Below are 17,750 nucleotides of genomic sequence, written 5' to 3'. Positions count from 1 at the left end.
ACACTTTTTATTGGAGTCCACCAGAGTGGCCAAACAGAAGCCTCTCCTCAGTGCAAGACACATGAAAGCCCTAAAAGGACTCTCAGACTGTGAGAAAAAAGATTCTCTAGTCTGATGAAACGAAGACTGAACTGTTTGGCCTCAATTCCAAGTGTCATGTCTGGAGAAAACCAGGCACTGCTCATCACCTGCGCAATGCCATCCCAACGGTGAAGCATGGTGGTGGTAGCATCGTGCTGTGGGGGTGTTTCAGCAGGAGGGACTGGGGGACTGGTCAGGGTTGAAGGAAAGCTGAATGCAGCAAAATACAGAAATATCCTTAATGAAAACATGGTCCAGAGTGCTCAGGACCTCAGACTGGGCTGAAGGTTCATCTTCCAACAGGACAATGACCCTAAGCACACAGCTAAGACAATGCAAGAGTGGCTAAGGGACAACTCTGTGAATGTCCTTGAGTGGCCCAGCCAGAGCCCAGACTTGAACCCAATCGAACATCTCTGGAGAGACCTGACAATGGCTGTCCAATGATGGTCCCCATCCAATCTGACAGAGCTTGAAAGGATCTGCAGAGAAGAATGGCAGAAAATCCCCAAATCCAGGTGTGCAAAGCTTGTCACATCATACCCAAAAAGATTTGAGGCTGTAATCACCGCCAAAGGTGCTTAAACTAATACTGAGTTAAGGGTCTGAATACTTATGTCAGTGTGATATTTCAGTTTTTTCTTTTTAATAAATTTGCAAAGTTATCAAAAACCTGTTTTTCAATTTGTTATTATGGGGTATGGAGTGTAGATTGATGTTTAGAAAAAAAAAAGAATGGTACAATTTTTTTACGAAGCTCATATTTATAATGCATTGTAAAGGCATTATTATGCATTAGTAATGTCTCATAATACACCTTATAATATGTTATAACTCATAAATAATTTCAACCACAATTATAATATATTATAATACTTACCTATTCATAGTTATTCCTTAGATTATAATGCATTTTAACACAACCAACATCCAATTTATTCTGCAGAAGTTATAATGTATTTTATATATATATATATATATATATATATATATATATATATATATATATATATATATATATATATATATATATATAATGTAATATATTTAATATGTATGCTTTAAGTAAAGTGACTAAAGCAATGTCTTCTTATAAACATTTAAAAGATATGTTTAAGTGGTTATAAGACATTACAAGTCATGCTGGAAGTTATATACATTACATATGCACAAAATACTAAAGAACACACATTCAGTGTCCATTTTGAGATATAGCAAAATACACTAGGTTAAAATATATCAGAATAAAAAAACAATATGTATGTTGATCACACATGTAGCCAATCTTCATGTGTGTAAACAAAAATCAAACTGATTCTATAATGAACACTATTCAATAAACTTTCATATTTGTGCATCTTATTTGAAGACTTATTTTATAAATCAATTCCATTATATAAGTTTGACTTACAGTGCATCCAGAGAGTATTCACAGCGCTTCACTTTTTCCACATTTTGTTATGTTACAGCCTTATTCCAAAATGGATTAAATTCATTATTTTCCTCAAAATTCTACAAACAATACTCCATAATGACAACATGAAAGAAGTTTGTTTGAAATCTTTGCAAATTTATTAAAAATAAAAAACGAAAAAAATCACATGTACATAAGTATTCACAGCCTTTGCCATGACACTCAAAATTGAGCTCAGGTATATCCTGTTTCCACTGATCATCCTTGAGATGTTTCTACAACTTGATTGGAGTCCACCTGTGGTAAATTCAGTTGATTGGACATGATATGGAAAGGCACACACCCGTCTATATAAGGTCCCACAGTTAACAGTGCATGTCAGAGCACAAACCAAGCCATGAAGTCCAAAGAATTGTCTGTAGACCTCCGAGACAGGATTGTATCGAGGCACAGATCTGGGGAAGGGTACAGAAAAAGTTCTGCAGCATTGAATGTCCCAATTAGCACAGTGGCCTCCATCATCCGTAAATGGAAGAAGTTTGGAACCACTAGGACTCTTCCTAGAGCTGGCTGCCTGGTCAAACTGAGCAATTGAGGGTGAAGGGCCTTAGCCAGGGAGGTGACCAAGAACCCGATGGTCACTCTGACAGAACTCCAGCATTTCTCTGTGGTGAGAGGAGAACCTTCCAGAAGAACAACCATATCTGCAGCACTCCACCAATCATGCCTGTATGGTAGACTGGCCAGACGGAAGCCACTCCTCAGTAAAAGGCACATGACAGCCCGCCTGGAGGGACTCTCAGACCATGAGAAACAAAGATTGAACTCTTTGGCCTGAATGGCAAGCGTCATGTCTGGAGGAAACCAGGCACTGCTCATCACCTGGCCAATACCATCCCTACAGTGAAGCATGGTGGTGGCAGCATCATGCTGTGGGGATGTTTTTCAGCGGCAGGAACTGGGAGACTAGTCAGGATCGAGGGAAAGATGAATGCAGCAATGTACAGTAACATCATTGATGAAAACCTGCTCCAGAGCACTCTGGACCTCAGACTGGGGTGAAGGTTCATCTTCCAACAGGACAACAACCCTAAGCACACAGCCAAGATAACAAAGTAGTGGCTCCGGGATAACTCTGTGAATGTCCTGGAGTGGCCCATCCAGAGCCCAGACTTGAACCCGATTGAACATCTCTGGAGAGATCTGAAAATGGCTGTGCACCGATGCTCCCCATCCAACCTGATGGAACTTGAGAGGTCCTGCAAAGAAGAATGGGAGAAACTGCCCAAAAATAGGTGTGCCAAGCTTGTAGCATCATACTCAAAAAGACTTGAGGCTGTAATTGGTGCCAAAGGTGCTTCAACAAAGTATTGAGCAAAGGCTGTGAATACTTATGTACATGTGATTTTTTTTTTTTTTCATTTTTTTTTTTATATAAAGATTTCAAAAACTTCTTTCACGTTGTCATTATGGGGTATTGTTTGTAGAATTTAGAGGAAAATAATGAATTTAATCCATTTTGGAATAAGGCTGTAACATAACAAAATGTGGAAAAAGTGAAGCGCTGTGAATACTTTCCGGATGCACTGTAATAATGTATTGTGTGTTACACGTTTATGTTATGGCTGTTTATAAGAAGATATTGCTTTTGTAACTTTACTTAAAGCAGGCAAAGACCACTTCTAATATGATAACGTCATAAAGTCTTTTGACTGTTTAAACTATGCTCTTTTGCATAATGGCACTTATACTATTAAAGTTATTAGCTTCTGCTGCGTTAAAATTGGATGTTGCTTGTTTTATAATGCATTATACTGTAAAGTATAACTATGAATAGGGAAATCTTATAATGTGTTATAACTGTAGTTATAATTATCCATGAAAAGTTATAACTTATTATAAGGTGTATTATTAGATATAATGAATGCAGTATAATGCATTTATAATGCCTTTACAATGCATTATAAATATGGGGTTCATATAAAGTATTACCAAAATAATTTAAAGCATTTTAGCATAAGGCGGTAACATAACAAAATGTGAAAAAATGAAAGGGTCTGAATACTTTCTGAATACACTGTATGTACAGTATGTAAACTGTATGCATACTTTATATACTGTTTAATTTTTCCTTTATTATAAGTATTCTAATTATATTCCAAAGAATTTCAAAGAATTTATCTGCCTTTGTCTGTGTGTATATGTTTGTGACAAATAAAATACTTAAAAAAAAAAAAAAAAAAAAAAAATTACTTTGCTATAGATAGAACCAACAGGAGCTATTAAGGTATAAACTTGTCTGTAATTTATTTATCTACACAAATAGAAGTTCTCTTATACTGCATGGTAAAAGAATCATGGGTGAATCAGCGAGTGCTTTAGACATGTCCCTGAAGAATTGGACTAAAAAGTTCTCACTTTATGTTGCTCAAAACCTCCATTTCATTAAATTCACTCTGCAACCATTATCAGGTCCAGACGTGTTAAGGGTAAGCAATGCCCCGACAACAACAGCGAAAACCTGTGTGAAGCAAGGATGTCTGTAACACCTCAAGAAAGCACCCCTGGAAGTACTTCACCTGCTTGCCCACCTTTGCTCATGGACTCTTAGTTGTGGGCACATATTTTTTTGCCAATCACCTGAGACATAATTGCCATTTAAAAAAATAAATACAAAAATTTTGTCAAAATGCAGAGCTACTTTTAATGGTGTAGTTACAGTATCTACCAGCAGGGGCTAATGTACCATGCTAATCAGACAAACATTGACCCCTTGATGGGAAGTACTAAATTGCATTATTAGCTGCTTTGACTGAAATTATGTTAATAGCCCACAACACACTTATTTCAAGCAATTTGGTGTGTGTCACTGTGAATCTGTTGAGTCACACACACTCACATAAACGGAAAATAACATTTAGAAGGTTAAAGGTAATGAGTGCAGATAATCTCCTCTCTCTAAACCAAACTTTCACCCCTGTGACCATTCTGAAGAGATAATTGTATGTACAGTATTTCTTCAGAAGACCCACCTGAAACCCAATAATCACATCCTCTATATCCCCTGTGACCTAGAAACATTTTAAAGCTAATTTCAAGGGGACCTTTTTTGCGTTAATTTTTGAATAATTGCTGTTAAATAATTTTGGCCTGTGAACACGTTTATCTCTGGAAGGTAATGGAGTAGTGTGTAATAGAAAGGTCTGCTGATTGTTATTCGTGGATGACTGTATCCCATCCCACCGGTGCTGGAGCGCTGCTGGAAAATTGAAGCTCCTCAATAAATTTGCTCCTAAAGCAGGATTAGGCTCACTATTTCTACATTTTAATGAGGGTGAATCAATGGAGCAATTCGTCCATATAAATCCTCATTGGCTTGCTAGAAAATATTTCTTCAAAACTTAAAATCTCTGGCCCTATTAGTCCACCGCCCATGAGCTGCAATCAGTGCACAGGAACGGCTTTGATATGAGCCCAGACATCCCTGTCTGGCTGTGCGGATTCCTCTCTCTGCGTCGTCCTTTCTCTTTCTGTCTGATTTACAGCGCATTATCACCCCTCTCATCTACCCCTTCTCGCATACCTACATCACTAAACACATCTCTGCCTGGCCCCACTGCAACTATATTTATGCAGCACGTAACAGACTAATGACATTCATTTGCCCTCATAGATGGAGATGTGTGAGAAGACTCTGTGGAGATGTTAACCAGTAGGAAAGCTCTTTGATTGGGTAATTGGTTTTCTCATGCGTGGTGTTAAGAGCCCCCCTGACATGCTTTAATTGCTTACTGAAAATTATGACCAATGCAAATGACACACTGCAGGTGAAACTCTAAAGAGGAATTTTGTCATGCTTGTGTGTTTTGTATTATTTGTATTTAGCATTGTTTTATCCCCTGCTGTCTGCCATTCATTGTTGAGGCATGACCCACCAGAGAACCGCTAGGGTAAAAGACTTTATAAATACTTAGGATGTTTTCACACCTGGCTGAGTTCGAGGATTTATTTCCGAATCTGGTGCATTTTCTCTCTTATTTCAACTCGTTTTGGCATAAATGAACATGACACTCACACTCAAATCCACACTAAAACAACCAGTCCTAGAGTAATGAAGGATGTAAATAACCATGATGGAAATTTTACAACTTACATCCGTCCAAGTGATGGATAATGTTTATTTGCAGAAAAAATTCTGATTGGAACACCCATTCTGTACCATGCAGCGGTGTTGGAAACATTTCTACTGGTATATTGTTTCAATCAGTAGATCACCCACCGCTATGCCCCCCCAAAAAGTACACATTTTGGATGTCTCCCTAATCACACACCTGATTCAGCTCCTAGTTCAGTACTCCAAGACTTGAAATGGGTGTGTAAGATGAGGGAGACATCAAAAATATGTCATTTTAGGGAGACTTCAGGAACAGGTTAAGGAAACACCGACTTATACTCAAATTTATGCTCTGTATCCTTTAAAATATAATACAGTTTGCTCTTTGTTTCTATTTCCTTCTCCACAGCTGAGAGAGACCTCACATCATTGCTGGTTCAGCCCATCTCTGCCTACTTAGCAAAAGTGCTGCTGTCTGCCCCCAACATGGGGCAGGGTAAACCATGTATCCTTATGTCCATGCCCTCAGCCTCAGGTAAGCCCTAGGTCAGAAACTGTGCCTGCTACACTTAAGTGTCATAAGACAACCTGTTTGCCCACACACACTAAAACTGCTTAACACTGCTCACAACTTTCTGATCACCCTGCATCCTGCCAACCTTGAATGAGAAGAAATATTTTATTGTGTTAGATTTATCAGTAACACTCTAGAATAACTTTCATAAATAACATTAATGGATGCTTAAAGTCAACATAAAACAGCATTCAGAACCCATTTTACTTCCCAAATTTACTGTATTTCCAAGTGAAACAGGAATGAAGCCAGGTGTTTGGAGGGGAGGGGCTTAAGAGCTTAATGACACCAGTTGAAAAGCAAAGTCATTTCAGAGATGGAGCAAGTTATTATATTTTGCTGAAAGATTACAAAGGCAAAGAAAATGTTTTTCATTTGGAATTATGCGTGAAAAAAACAAAATGTGCGCGTCTTATGTGTGTCTTATCCAATTTTCATGAGAACGCTAATCTTAAGTGCAATTTTCGTGCCAGGGCAGTGCGCAAGTGGCCGTGGGTGGGAGTGTTTGCTCTATCTGTGGGTGTATGCACCCAAACTTTTTACGTATTGTATGTTAATGAAGTAATGAAGAAATAGGTCATTGCACTGAGACATTTCAAAAGCATGTCTGTTTTTAGCGCAAAGTCTAAAGTCAGTCACTGCATTTGCAGTTTGGAAATTGCACTAGCAGGTGGTAATAAAGTTCATGTCCAAACTCTGAAAATATAGTGAAACATCAAATTATGTTCCTGATGATCACTGTTGTAGCCGTTTTATGAAACAAATATTTATGAGATTTGTGTTATTATCTTTAGGTTATGATTTTTTAATTATTATTATTATTATTATTATTTTAATATTTACAATTGTATTTATGATCTAATTTGTAATTGTATTTTTCCACCTGTTTTTCGTAGATAGATTTTTAAGCCACTGCAAATGTTGCCGTTGGAGAGAGTAAAATGTTTGGATTTGGTATGATTTTTTTGATCACTTTCTTATTTTGGTTATATTTTAATTTAATTTGAAGTGTAATTTGAATTTATAAATTGTTTTGTTTATTTATTTATTTATTTTTTGTGTGTTTTAATAATTTCGCCAAACCCACTTGCACCTAGACTAAGCGCATGCGTGCATGAAAAACCAAAACTTCCTGGCCATGCCCATTAACTTTGCGTGTAAAGTGCATTTTTTTATGTGAAACTCATAAAATAGGATCCATAATGAATAAGTATGAACTACTGATCTGTAGAATTTCCTAAAGGACGTGAAATAGGTAACAAAAAACAAATGAGTATGAATGTACTTTCTCATTATTTCAGAAACAGATTATACTAGAATTATATTACTGTTGTAAATGTGTTTTTTTTTTTTTTTTTTATCCCTATGTCTCCACTAAGCTCTGAAACTGAATCTTTTATGTTGAGATCTTTATTAGTCATCTCAGTCTCATGCTACTGCCGGGCTCTTTGAGCGGCTCTCTAAGCTTTGTACATCAGTGATCCACCTGCTGGCTGCAGATGGTATGACTCCCCTGTACTCCGGATGAGAGGGTTGAGTACTCGGAAAGCATGTTGATTTATGCTCCATAGTGTGAGTGTAGCTCCTTAGTTTGCCATAACACTGATGAATTACACTGGCTTTACACATAATCTTAAAGTCACCCAAGCTATGGCCAGCCATATCCAAGGTCATTACACACATCAGTCAGTGGGTGCCCATGGGACCTAATTGAAACCATGAGAGGAAGGCTGGTCAGGCACCTTACAGCATTCGCTTTTGTAGGGTTTTCAGGGAGGTCAAATATAATTCTGAATGTAGTCAGGGCAGCCACGATATGCTGTATGTGTTGCTGGCTAAATAAAGATGACAGGGCTGATGTTTTTTATAGACAAACAAAAAATGTAAAAATGTAGTTTTACTCATTGACCTTCATCTAATAGTTACAGTACTCCACTGAAGGTCTTTGGCATGTTGTGCATTTTCAAGTTGTGAAGATTTTATGCAACTTTGTTATAAAATAGTTATATAACAATGTTTATGGTGTCCTTGAGACCAGTTAGTATATATCATAAACAATCTCTAGTGTTTGCACATTTTACACTTTATTATTTAAAATATTATAAAATGGAAGTGTTGTTAAAGGAATTGTTAACCCAAAAATACCACTATGTCATCATTTACTCACCTTCGTTTCATTCCAAACACTACTTTCCACTTTGCAAGGTTATCACGGCTGTCAGACAAGATTTTCAGCAAATGAAAATAGTGGTGCTTTTTACACACTGAAAAATTATTTTGTGGTGAAGTAAATATAGCAGAAAAAGATTAAGTACTTTCTACTTTGAATAAGTTCGTTAAAAGAGTGAAATTGAAAATATTAAGTAAATTCTACATTTTTACTCAGTTCAGATATTTACAAATTAATGCTCTAGCTGGCGTACAAGTTAATATTATTTATGATAGTTTATCTTTACAATGTGTCATCATGTATCAATCTTAAAGGAGAAATTATTTATTTGCTAATTTGAGTACATTTCAACGGTAAATAAAAGAAGTAAATTTTACTTAACATTTTGAAGCTGGTGTTCCCAGCATGCACCGGGCTTGAATAATTAATGAGCTTGCATAGTTTCACTGTTTGCAAGTTGGAAGATTTTCACAAATTTTGTTTTTTATTTGATTGTTACGTTTAGTGTCTTCTTGTTTTGTGAAGTCTGAAGTACATTTTCTACTCAAAATTACCAAAATTACCAAAAGTGTTGAGATATCTGGGTCTTGTTTCTATCGCCATTAAAGCAAGGTGATGTTGCTTTGCATGCATGCACACACACATTAGTCACAGACACGCAGGCATCCACCCACACATGTACACATATAAACACGCTGAGCTCTGAGTCAGCTCTGTCTCTCCCTCTCGACTGTGTATGTGTGCAAGGAGACTTTTTCGGCAGATTTGGAGGGGTTATTATTAGTATCTAATTCCTGCTATTGAGTGAAAATTGCTTCTTATCTTTGCATGGTCGCCCTGGAGACCCCATTGCCATGGCAGAGCCATTGTTGACTTGATAGGCAGTAAAGGATTTACAGCCCCAGAGACAAAACTAAAGGAAATGTGCTTAAAGCCAAAGTTCCAATGCAGACGTAAAAGAGACTCAATATTGGGGTGATTATAGGCTCATAGTGCACTGTATTGGTTTGCTAGATTGGAATACCTCCTAAACTCAAAGAGCACAGATCAAGGGAGCTGTTTGTCTGCGCGTTGTGTTAAAATGCTTTTTCTCTGTTTGGTAATGGTCTCTAAAGGGCTTCACAAAGGTGATAATCACCCAATAAAGTGACATTTTGCCTGACAAACAGATTTTAGTGCTTTCTTGAGCTAACTTCTGTCACTGCTTCACAACAGAGTATAATTTTAATAACCACTCTCTTTCTTAAATTATTAGAAGAGCTTATGGCCTGCCTTTTTGTGAAAGAGTTTGTGTACAGTGGGGTCAAAAAGTCCCATGTCAAAAAGACATGGGATTTAAGTTTAAATTAAACCTTGGAATAAAGATAGTTTAAGGATTTGAAAAACTGAAAACAAAGAAACATTTTCATGTATACTAAATACTAAATATTTAAGATTCTGTACTACAGTATGTTAGGTCACTAATCAAACAAGCACATTTGTGATACTGACCATGTTAACTCCTTTGCACAAAAGGTCAGATTTCCTAGCTGCCATTGAAGTTTGCAAGATGCTCATAAGAACATTCTCAAATCATACACAAACTTATTGAGTCCATGCCAGCTCGGGTGCATGCTGTCAAAAAACTGGACTGTAATGGGTAAGGGATGGGCAAGGAGGAGACGGGAACCAGCAGAACAGTTAATGTAATGACATAACTTTAATGACATAAACTCAACTTAAACAACATAAAACACCTAAATACACACACACTCAAGTGTCTCTCTCTCTCTCTCTCTCTCTCTCTCTCTCTCTCTCTCTCTCTCTCGAACTGGTGTCTCCGGCTCCCCTTTATCTCTCTCTCCCACTGATTAGTTGACTCAGTGCCAGCCGTGCACCCTCATGGCCCGGCCATGCCCTACTCCTTGTCACACTCCTCCCCTGCCCAAATCAGGCCAGGTCGACTCCTCTGTCCCCCGGCAGACGGACGCGGCTCCTCCACTGGTGGACAGCAGTGGCGAGGACTCTATGACAGCAAATTCTCCTCCTTCCCGGGTTTCGGCACCAATGTAACGGGTAAGGGATGGGCAACAAGGAAGCGGGAACCGGCAGAACAGTCAACGTTTGACAATGTCAGAACAGTCCTTTAATGACATAAACTCAACTTTAAACAACATAAAACAATAAAACGCATAGACGCACACACACACAGTGATCGCGTGTGTCTCTCTCGAACTGGCGTCTCCGGCTCACCTTTATCTCTCTTTCCCGCTGAGTAGTTGACTCAGCGCTGGCCGTGTACCCTCACGGCCCGGCCACGCCCTACTCCTCGGGTTTCGGCACCAGTGTAACGGGTAAAGGATGGGCAAGGAGGAGGCGGGAACCGGTAGAACAGTCAATGTAAACTTTAATGACATAAACTCAACCTAAAACAACATAAAACACATAGATGCAAACACACAGCGGCCGTGTGTGTCTTTCTCTCACTTGAACTGGCGTCTCCGGCTCCCCTTTATCTTTCTCTTCCGCTGATTAGTTGATTCACGCCCTCCTCTTCGTCACATGGACATTCCAAATACTGCTAAATATTAATACTAAATACTAATATAAAAAAAAAAATTTTTTTTTCAATTCTACATTTCACTCAAATTGCTATTCTTATAATATAATTTCTAGGGCTGTCGATTTAATGCTTTAATTATATAACACGTTAAAAAAAAATAAAGCAATTAATCATGTCCCTGGACCATAATAAGGAATATTCCTACCATCGGAGCAATTTAAGCTTGAAGTACCACCTTTTTTCTCCAGGGGGCAGTAAGCAAAACTCCAGCAGTATAGGCAACATGCAGGTTGTACAGAGAACAACAAACCAAACTCACCGACAGTAGATAGCACAAGATGAGAACACGTTCTTGCTTTCAAAAAAAGCTTTAAGGAACACAAATCTGAACGCAGGTATCTCAAGACCTGTTTTTCTACGTTTCAAATTACATTTAACTTGACACAGTGACCTAAAAAGGGTATGTTATGATGCAACGCAACCAAAGTGAGGAACTCCAACAGCCTCCGTCTGACGCAGGTGTACAGTGACGCGTCCTTAGACAAGCCCTTATAATAAATCTCAGACTGATTGACGAATTCAGTTGCAAAATGGATTGCTGTGAACTGTAGGCCAATGATTGGCTTAAGTTCAATAATATGGAAATAAACAATATATTGAATACCAAAGCCAGTTTTTGTATTGTCTTATCAATTCTTTACTTGTCTGCCACAATAATGTAATGCATTTTAATTATATATATTATTTATTAATTATTTATTATTATTAATTTAAACAGAACTATATATATAATTTAAACAGAACTATATATAATTATTTAATCATTAATTAATTATTGTTATTTGAGGGGATTTCTCAGCAAATATTTATATGCAATTAATTGTGAATAATTATATTTATTAATTAGAATACCATGTAATTAATTTGATACAACATTTTTATCGATTGACAGCACTAATAATTTCTGATGTAATAAATTAGAAAACATTGCACTAATGGTCTCAGACTTTTGGATTCAGTCTGTAAGTGTGTGTGTGTCTGTGACTTTAAACCACTGAGTGGAACATGGGCTGCTACAACTTGTCTCCTGTCACCAGCCCAATGTCCAGCAATCAATGTCCGCCAAAATCCTGCAGTGGCAACATGAGGGGCATCGATCTCAAGGAGAGGGAGGGCTGCCTCCCTCCACACTCTTCCACCCTCCCTTTCTTGACACACTCATAAACCTCCCAGCCATGACCCTCTCCAACCTGGTCCCAAGCTTGCACCACTCTTCCATTAACCGGATCAAACACTTTGAAACTAGTAATCTGTGCTCTATTGATTGGGCCAAGCTTTGACCACTCCAGAGGTTTCAAATAATTTGTTTCCATCTGTCTCCCCTCTTTCATTCTATTCCCTTTCAATTAAGGCTCACTGTATCGCTCCAATATGCTCTAATTGCACCAGTGTCTCCCTGCCAGGGAAATGAGGCATTTGCCGCAAATGGATGTGAGCCTATCAAACTTGAAGTCAAACTCCAACATACACATTTCCGGTTTTGAGTGAAATTTCAAAGTAGTTATTGACTGTAATCAAATGGTGTTTTTATTTAAGAAATTGTGTAATGGACTAAATTTTAAACTTTTGTAATCAGTTACTAACTTTCAATGCCTCATTAATTGGGTATTTTATTATACATGGAGTACATTTAAGACATTTTTTTTTTGCACATCTGTTTGCGTTTCTGGGAAATCTGAAAGGTCTGCGCACCTTAACGAGTCATTTCAAGGGAGAAGCACATGGTGCTAGGTGTACGGCTTGCTTTCAAAAATTGGCATGGAGGAAATACAGATATTATTTAAATTAAGTTTTAACTTTAAATTATTTACATTATTTAACTTGTTTTACACAAGTGTAAGTAGGGGGTTTTACAAAGTGTGATTACTTTTTCCATAAAGTACTGAGTACTCTAACCTGATTACAATTTGAGAAGTAGTTAGTAATCTGTAGTGGATTACTTTTTGAGTAACTCAGCTAAATCTGCTTATCTCTTTACACACTCTTACAGTGTACCGTCCATTTTTAGGAGGCTGGTAATTTACGTATGTTCATAGCTTTGAAAGGGCTTGTGTCTGTCTACAGTATATGCTCCTGAATGGGATTTATTCATTATTGTATGCATGTGTGTGTTTTGTTACAGTGGATCAGATGGACAGATTCATCATCCATTTATTTACTGCAAAGAAACCTAATCGAGAGAGCAAAAGGGGCCCAAACACATTACTTGCTATGAATGTTTTTGCTTTGCTTTGCAGTGCTGGGCTCCTGTTTCCCTCCTCTGTCTTCTCCAGAAGAAAACTCATACTATAATAAATTTCTATGCAATTACAGCTTGCTGGCTGAAAACTGAGTGGAATAGCTATATCGAAACACAGCCGCTCCTTTAATTATGATGCTATTGATTTGTGGTGCGAAAGTAACCCGTCCAGTATCGGTTTCATTATCTTTATTTCCCACTTCGTTTTTGAACCACATGATAAATAAGTACACACTTGCAGTGATCTTAACTCTGAATTATTGCGTTATAATATGAAACATGCCTTACAATAATGCTAGAACACAAGCTAATGGCATAACCTAAAAAAAGACAATTCTTTATTAAAATAACTATAATTATTAAAATAATAAATGTAGTTGTTTTTTATGAATCAAAGATCCTTTGTAATTGTCCGATATTAGGCCATTTTGAGATTATTGTAACTCTGCCTGATTGACTGATTAACTATGCCTAACTGGCTAATTAACTGTCAGTTCAAAACCTACCAACAACCTTGTCAATGGATAGTGCACATTTTCTGTTTTCAACTATTTTCTATGGAAATTGTATTAAATATTATAAGTACATTAATTTAATAAATTTTGTTTGCATCTTATTTGCTATCATTAAATTGTTTTATTAACAATTGGTATCATCATTGGCTTAGAGGTTAGGGCTAAATTTGTCTAAAAGAAGTCCTAAAATCTGCTCCAGCTTCCTCTCTGGTCCACAGCTCACATGCTATGTGTGCTTTTTGTACAGAATAATATACTTTTAAAAAACATCTTACTCAGAATTATTTGTAAAACATGCCATTACAACTGTCTACTATGATTTTCATTATTTTCCTACAAATCAGTTTCACTTTGTTCACACAGAGAGAACTGGTGCAGTCACCTCTCCAAATACCCAGTAACTTCTCATATCTATTGATGATTAATGGGCAAATCTGTCACACCACTACCTGTGTGCACGCCAGCACTTTAAACACTCCCATAGAACTGCATATACATCTTGTGCTCCTTACCAAAAGTCATTTGTGCTGTTGTCAGAGGTGATAAATGGTGTTTGCTGTGTGAAGCCCACTGCATTTTTAGTGAATTTGATTACCCTCAAAGTGTAAAAAAACAGAGTTGTGTAAACACAGCCCACCATCAGTGGTGTTTGCATCTTAGTACATCTGCAGTTTCAAACCTCATCTTTATTTCTCTCTGATATTCACATCTTCAGGAACTAATAAAAAACTCGTACTCTCTGCACCACACCCCAAGGCCAGCACATCTGCCTGTTATCCGGGGGCTTTCTTGAAAAGGAATTTTCAATTCTGCCTCCTTCTGAAACCAGGAGAGAGTCCACTGTTGGATTTTTACATCTTCACATTGCTGTAAGAGAGAGTGGGTGATAGACTTGGGATGTCTACTAGGATCAGGTGTCTCTTTTTATCTGCCGGGATATCAGCTTTATTGATATTCACTACAACACACTGAGCCTTTATGTGTAATTGGTAAGACTATGAGCGAGCAGAGGCGGCTCCTTTTTATGCTGCAACTCTGGAGCTCTGATAGTGTACATTTCCATTACTGCTGTTTCTCTGTAAGACACAAATGGTCAGTGAGAATGAGGGATGATTGCTCTCTGTTGTACAGTTGCTGTGTGTTGTAAAGGTAGTAGATTTAACAAGGAAAAGTGTGCTAAGAACATGCTCAAGTTTGCAAGAATAGGCCATTCTGAGTACCACTGGGATAAAGGGGATTCTTTCAGGGTCCAAAGTCAATGGAGAACTCTTTTGTGTTGATTGCAGATTAGTGATCACATTGAGGTCGATAAAACAGGAAGGCAAACAAATGTCCTTCTCAGGGGAGAATGCACTTAGAATTAATTCCTGCCACTGATAGTTTTGTTTATTTTTATGTGCTGTCTGTGTAGTTTTAGAACCTGATTCGCTAAACGAATTGTGCAAATCAGATAACAATGCAAACATGCCCAAAAAAATTCTACTGAATGCAATTTGCAAGGTACAAAACCCAATCAGGTGGGTTGATTATGAGAGTGCAGCAGACTACCTAATTCTGGCATGCTTTACTGGAACTGTATAGCATTGCTCCACCCAAAACACTGTGAAAATGATATATGCCACCAAAATGTCCTCCTTTGTCCGTTGCCTCCATCAATAAAGCTTCACCCTTTGTTTGTATTTAAAATGTCACTCTGATGCCGAATTCAACTCATTTCAGGAACATTTCAATACTTTACTCAAGGTACTTGAGTTAGAATTGAAAATTCTGTCATCAGTTACTCATTGCTTTATACACTAGGAACATTATGGTCCTAATAATGTGCCCAATGTGGTCTTCTGCTATTGTAGCCCATCCACCTCAAGGTTCAATGGATGAACATCGAATGATGTTCGATGTGCCTTTCTGTGAGCTCGAACCAGTCTGGCCATTCTCCTTGACCTCTCATCAACAAGGCGTTTACGTCCGCAGAACTGACACTCACCGATTTTTTTTTTTTTCGGCACCTGTAACGGGGTTCAGGATGGGCAAAGAGGAGGCGGGAACCAGCAGAACAGTAAACATAACTTTAATGACATAAATGAACTTAAACAAACATAAACACACAGACACACACACACACACAGCAGCAACGTGTCTCTCTCTCTCTCTCTCTCTTTCTCTCTTGAACTGGTGCCTCTGGCTCGTCTTTATCCCACTCCCGGCTGATTAGGACAATTCCTCATGGGCCGCCCACACCCTCCTCCTTGTCACACTCCTCCACCACCTGATTCAGGCTGAGGAAACCTCTGGCATGACATACTCCCCTCCCCTCCCTTCCTGCAGGTCTTCCCCACCTCTTTGGAGCCCTGGGAGAGATGAGTGGAAGGAGAGGGGAGAGGGAAAGAGTGAGGGGGAGAGAGAGAAAGAGAGAGAAAGAGAGAGAGAGAGAGAAAAACTCTCTCGCCGGTCCCCAGACACGCCGTCGCCTGGTCCTCAGCCACTCCTCCGCCCTCTGGCAGACGACAGCCGCTCCAGCCTGGCCACGCCCTCCTCCTCATCACAGCACCATTCTAAATAAACTCTAGAGACTGTTGTGCTTGACAAACCCCAAGGGAAATCAGCAGTTACAGAAATACTCAAACCAGCCCATCTGGCACCAACAATCATGCCACGGTCAAAATTACTGAGATCACATTTTTCCCCTTTCTGATGGTTGATGTGAACAAAGTGGTGCATGATTAGTGAATTTGTCTCTCATAGTGTAAAACACACTTATGGGTCTGTGTTGGTCATATGTTAATTGTATGATACAAATTTCAACTGTTTAGTTGTCAAACATGACTGAACAAACACTTTGTACCATTTCTTAGAACTTCTTTTAGAACGAAGATACAGTAATGTCTCCACACATGTGCCTGACTAATTATTTTGGAATTTCTGTTTGTTCCTTAGCAAGAAAAATCATAAATCTCACTATTGAAAACCAGTCGTCCATCAAGACAGTGCACAGTGTTATTGGGTATCTCAAAGGCAAGACCAATCCAGGTAGGTCTGCACAAAACCAAGATGAATCTACAGTGCTATCTGTCTAAATATTTTAAATTGTTCCTTTGCAAACCCATAGGGCTGTTTTGAACAGTTCTGAGAAATCAGCATATGCATATCTCAATCTGTGTCATAATTAATGCAGAATTATTTAAATAAAAACAAAGCACTCTAATTATAGCTGCACTTAATATTGCCAACATTTCCCAGGCATGGCCCTCATTTAAACCACAGTTGTCTGACATAACAAAGACACAGTCCTTTGTCACAGTGCTTTATTATATTACATTGGTAATAGTAGTGATCGTCCCCTGAAAAAGGAGTGCAATCTAAGCATTCTCTCCTTCATCCGCTGAAAGAGAGAGAGTGCAGAGATGAAGAAAGCCAAATCTGAGCCCGGTTGTTGAAACAGCCCTTTTCCATATGCTATGACAAATTAATCTCTTATAACAATGTCTGCCACCACTGTCCAAATGCAGGTCACTTGGCTGCCGAAAATAGGCTTTTAATTACTGACCACTATTTTCACCTTCAGGGTGATTTAATCCTATTGTACATCTCATGTAATGAAAGCATTTATCTTTCACCCCCGCCACTAAGACTGTAAAAGTCAATGTGTCTATGAATTTAAGACCTCCATGATTTACCTCCTTGATTTACAGTGTTCTTTTCCTGCCATAATTGGTTACCCAGTCACTAATTGTGCATCATAAATCATAAGATGTTCTTCTCTTAGACTTTTGTCTTTGTATGCAACAGTTAGTTCCCGTCCACTTATATGATTGGACAAGTGGTGTTCCAAGAATCCTGATATTTAGTATAAAAGCATCGAAATTTTTCACTCTTTGTATTATTGCACGTGTCTGTGTTTGCGGCATATCCAACAAGTTGTGTTTCTGTGCGTTACTCAACACCTTGCAATGGGTGATTCTGCTTTTGCTTCGTTTTTTCCTTTTTTTCTTTTTGGGGGGGGGGGGGGCATGCCCAATTGCCAGTGCGCTCTAATTCCTCGTG

General features: G+C 38.3%; 1 protein-coding gene across 1 annotated transcript in view; it reads left to right on the top strand.

The window, feature by feature from the left end:
• Window positions 1-17,750, top strand: part of LOC127425860 (inactive N-acetylated-alpha-linked acidic dipeptidase-like protein 2) — a 492,025-nt gene that overhangs the window by 289,501 nt on the left and 184,774 nt on the right. Inside the window, exons 6-7 of the mRNA XM_051672151.1 lie at window positions 6,019-6,144; window positions 16,644-16,736. Coding sequence (XP_051528111.1) covers window positions 6,019-6,144; window positions 16,644-16,736 — 219 coding nt within the window. The remainder of the gene's footprint in view (window positions 1-6,018; window positions 6,145-16,643; window positions 16,737-17,750) is intronic.

The sequence above is a fragment of the Myxocyprinus asiaticus genome, chromosome 35 (assembly GCF_019703515.2).
Source record: "Myxocyprinus asiaticus isolate MX2 ecotype Aquarium Trade chromosome 35, UBuf_Myxa_2, whole genome shotgun sequence".
NCBI lineage: Eukaryota > Metazoa > Chordata > Actinopteri > Cypriniformes > Catostomidae > Myxocyprinus > Myxocyprinus asiaticus.
This window is presented reverse-complemented; position numbering and strand designations above follow the sequence as displayed.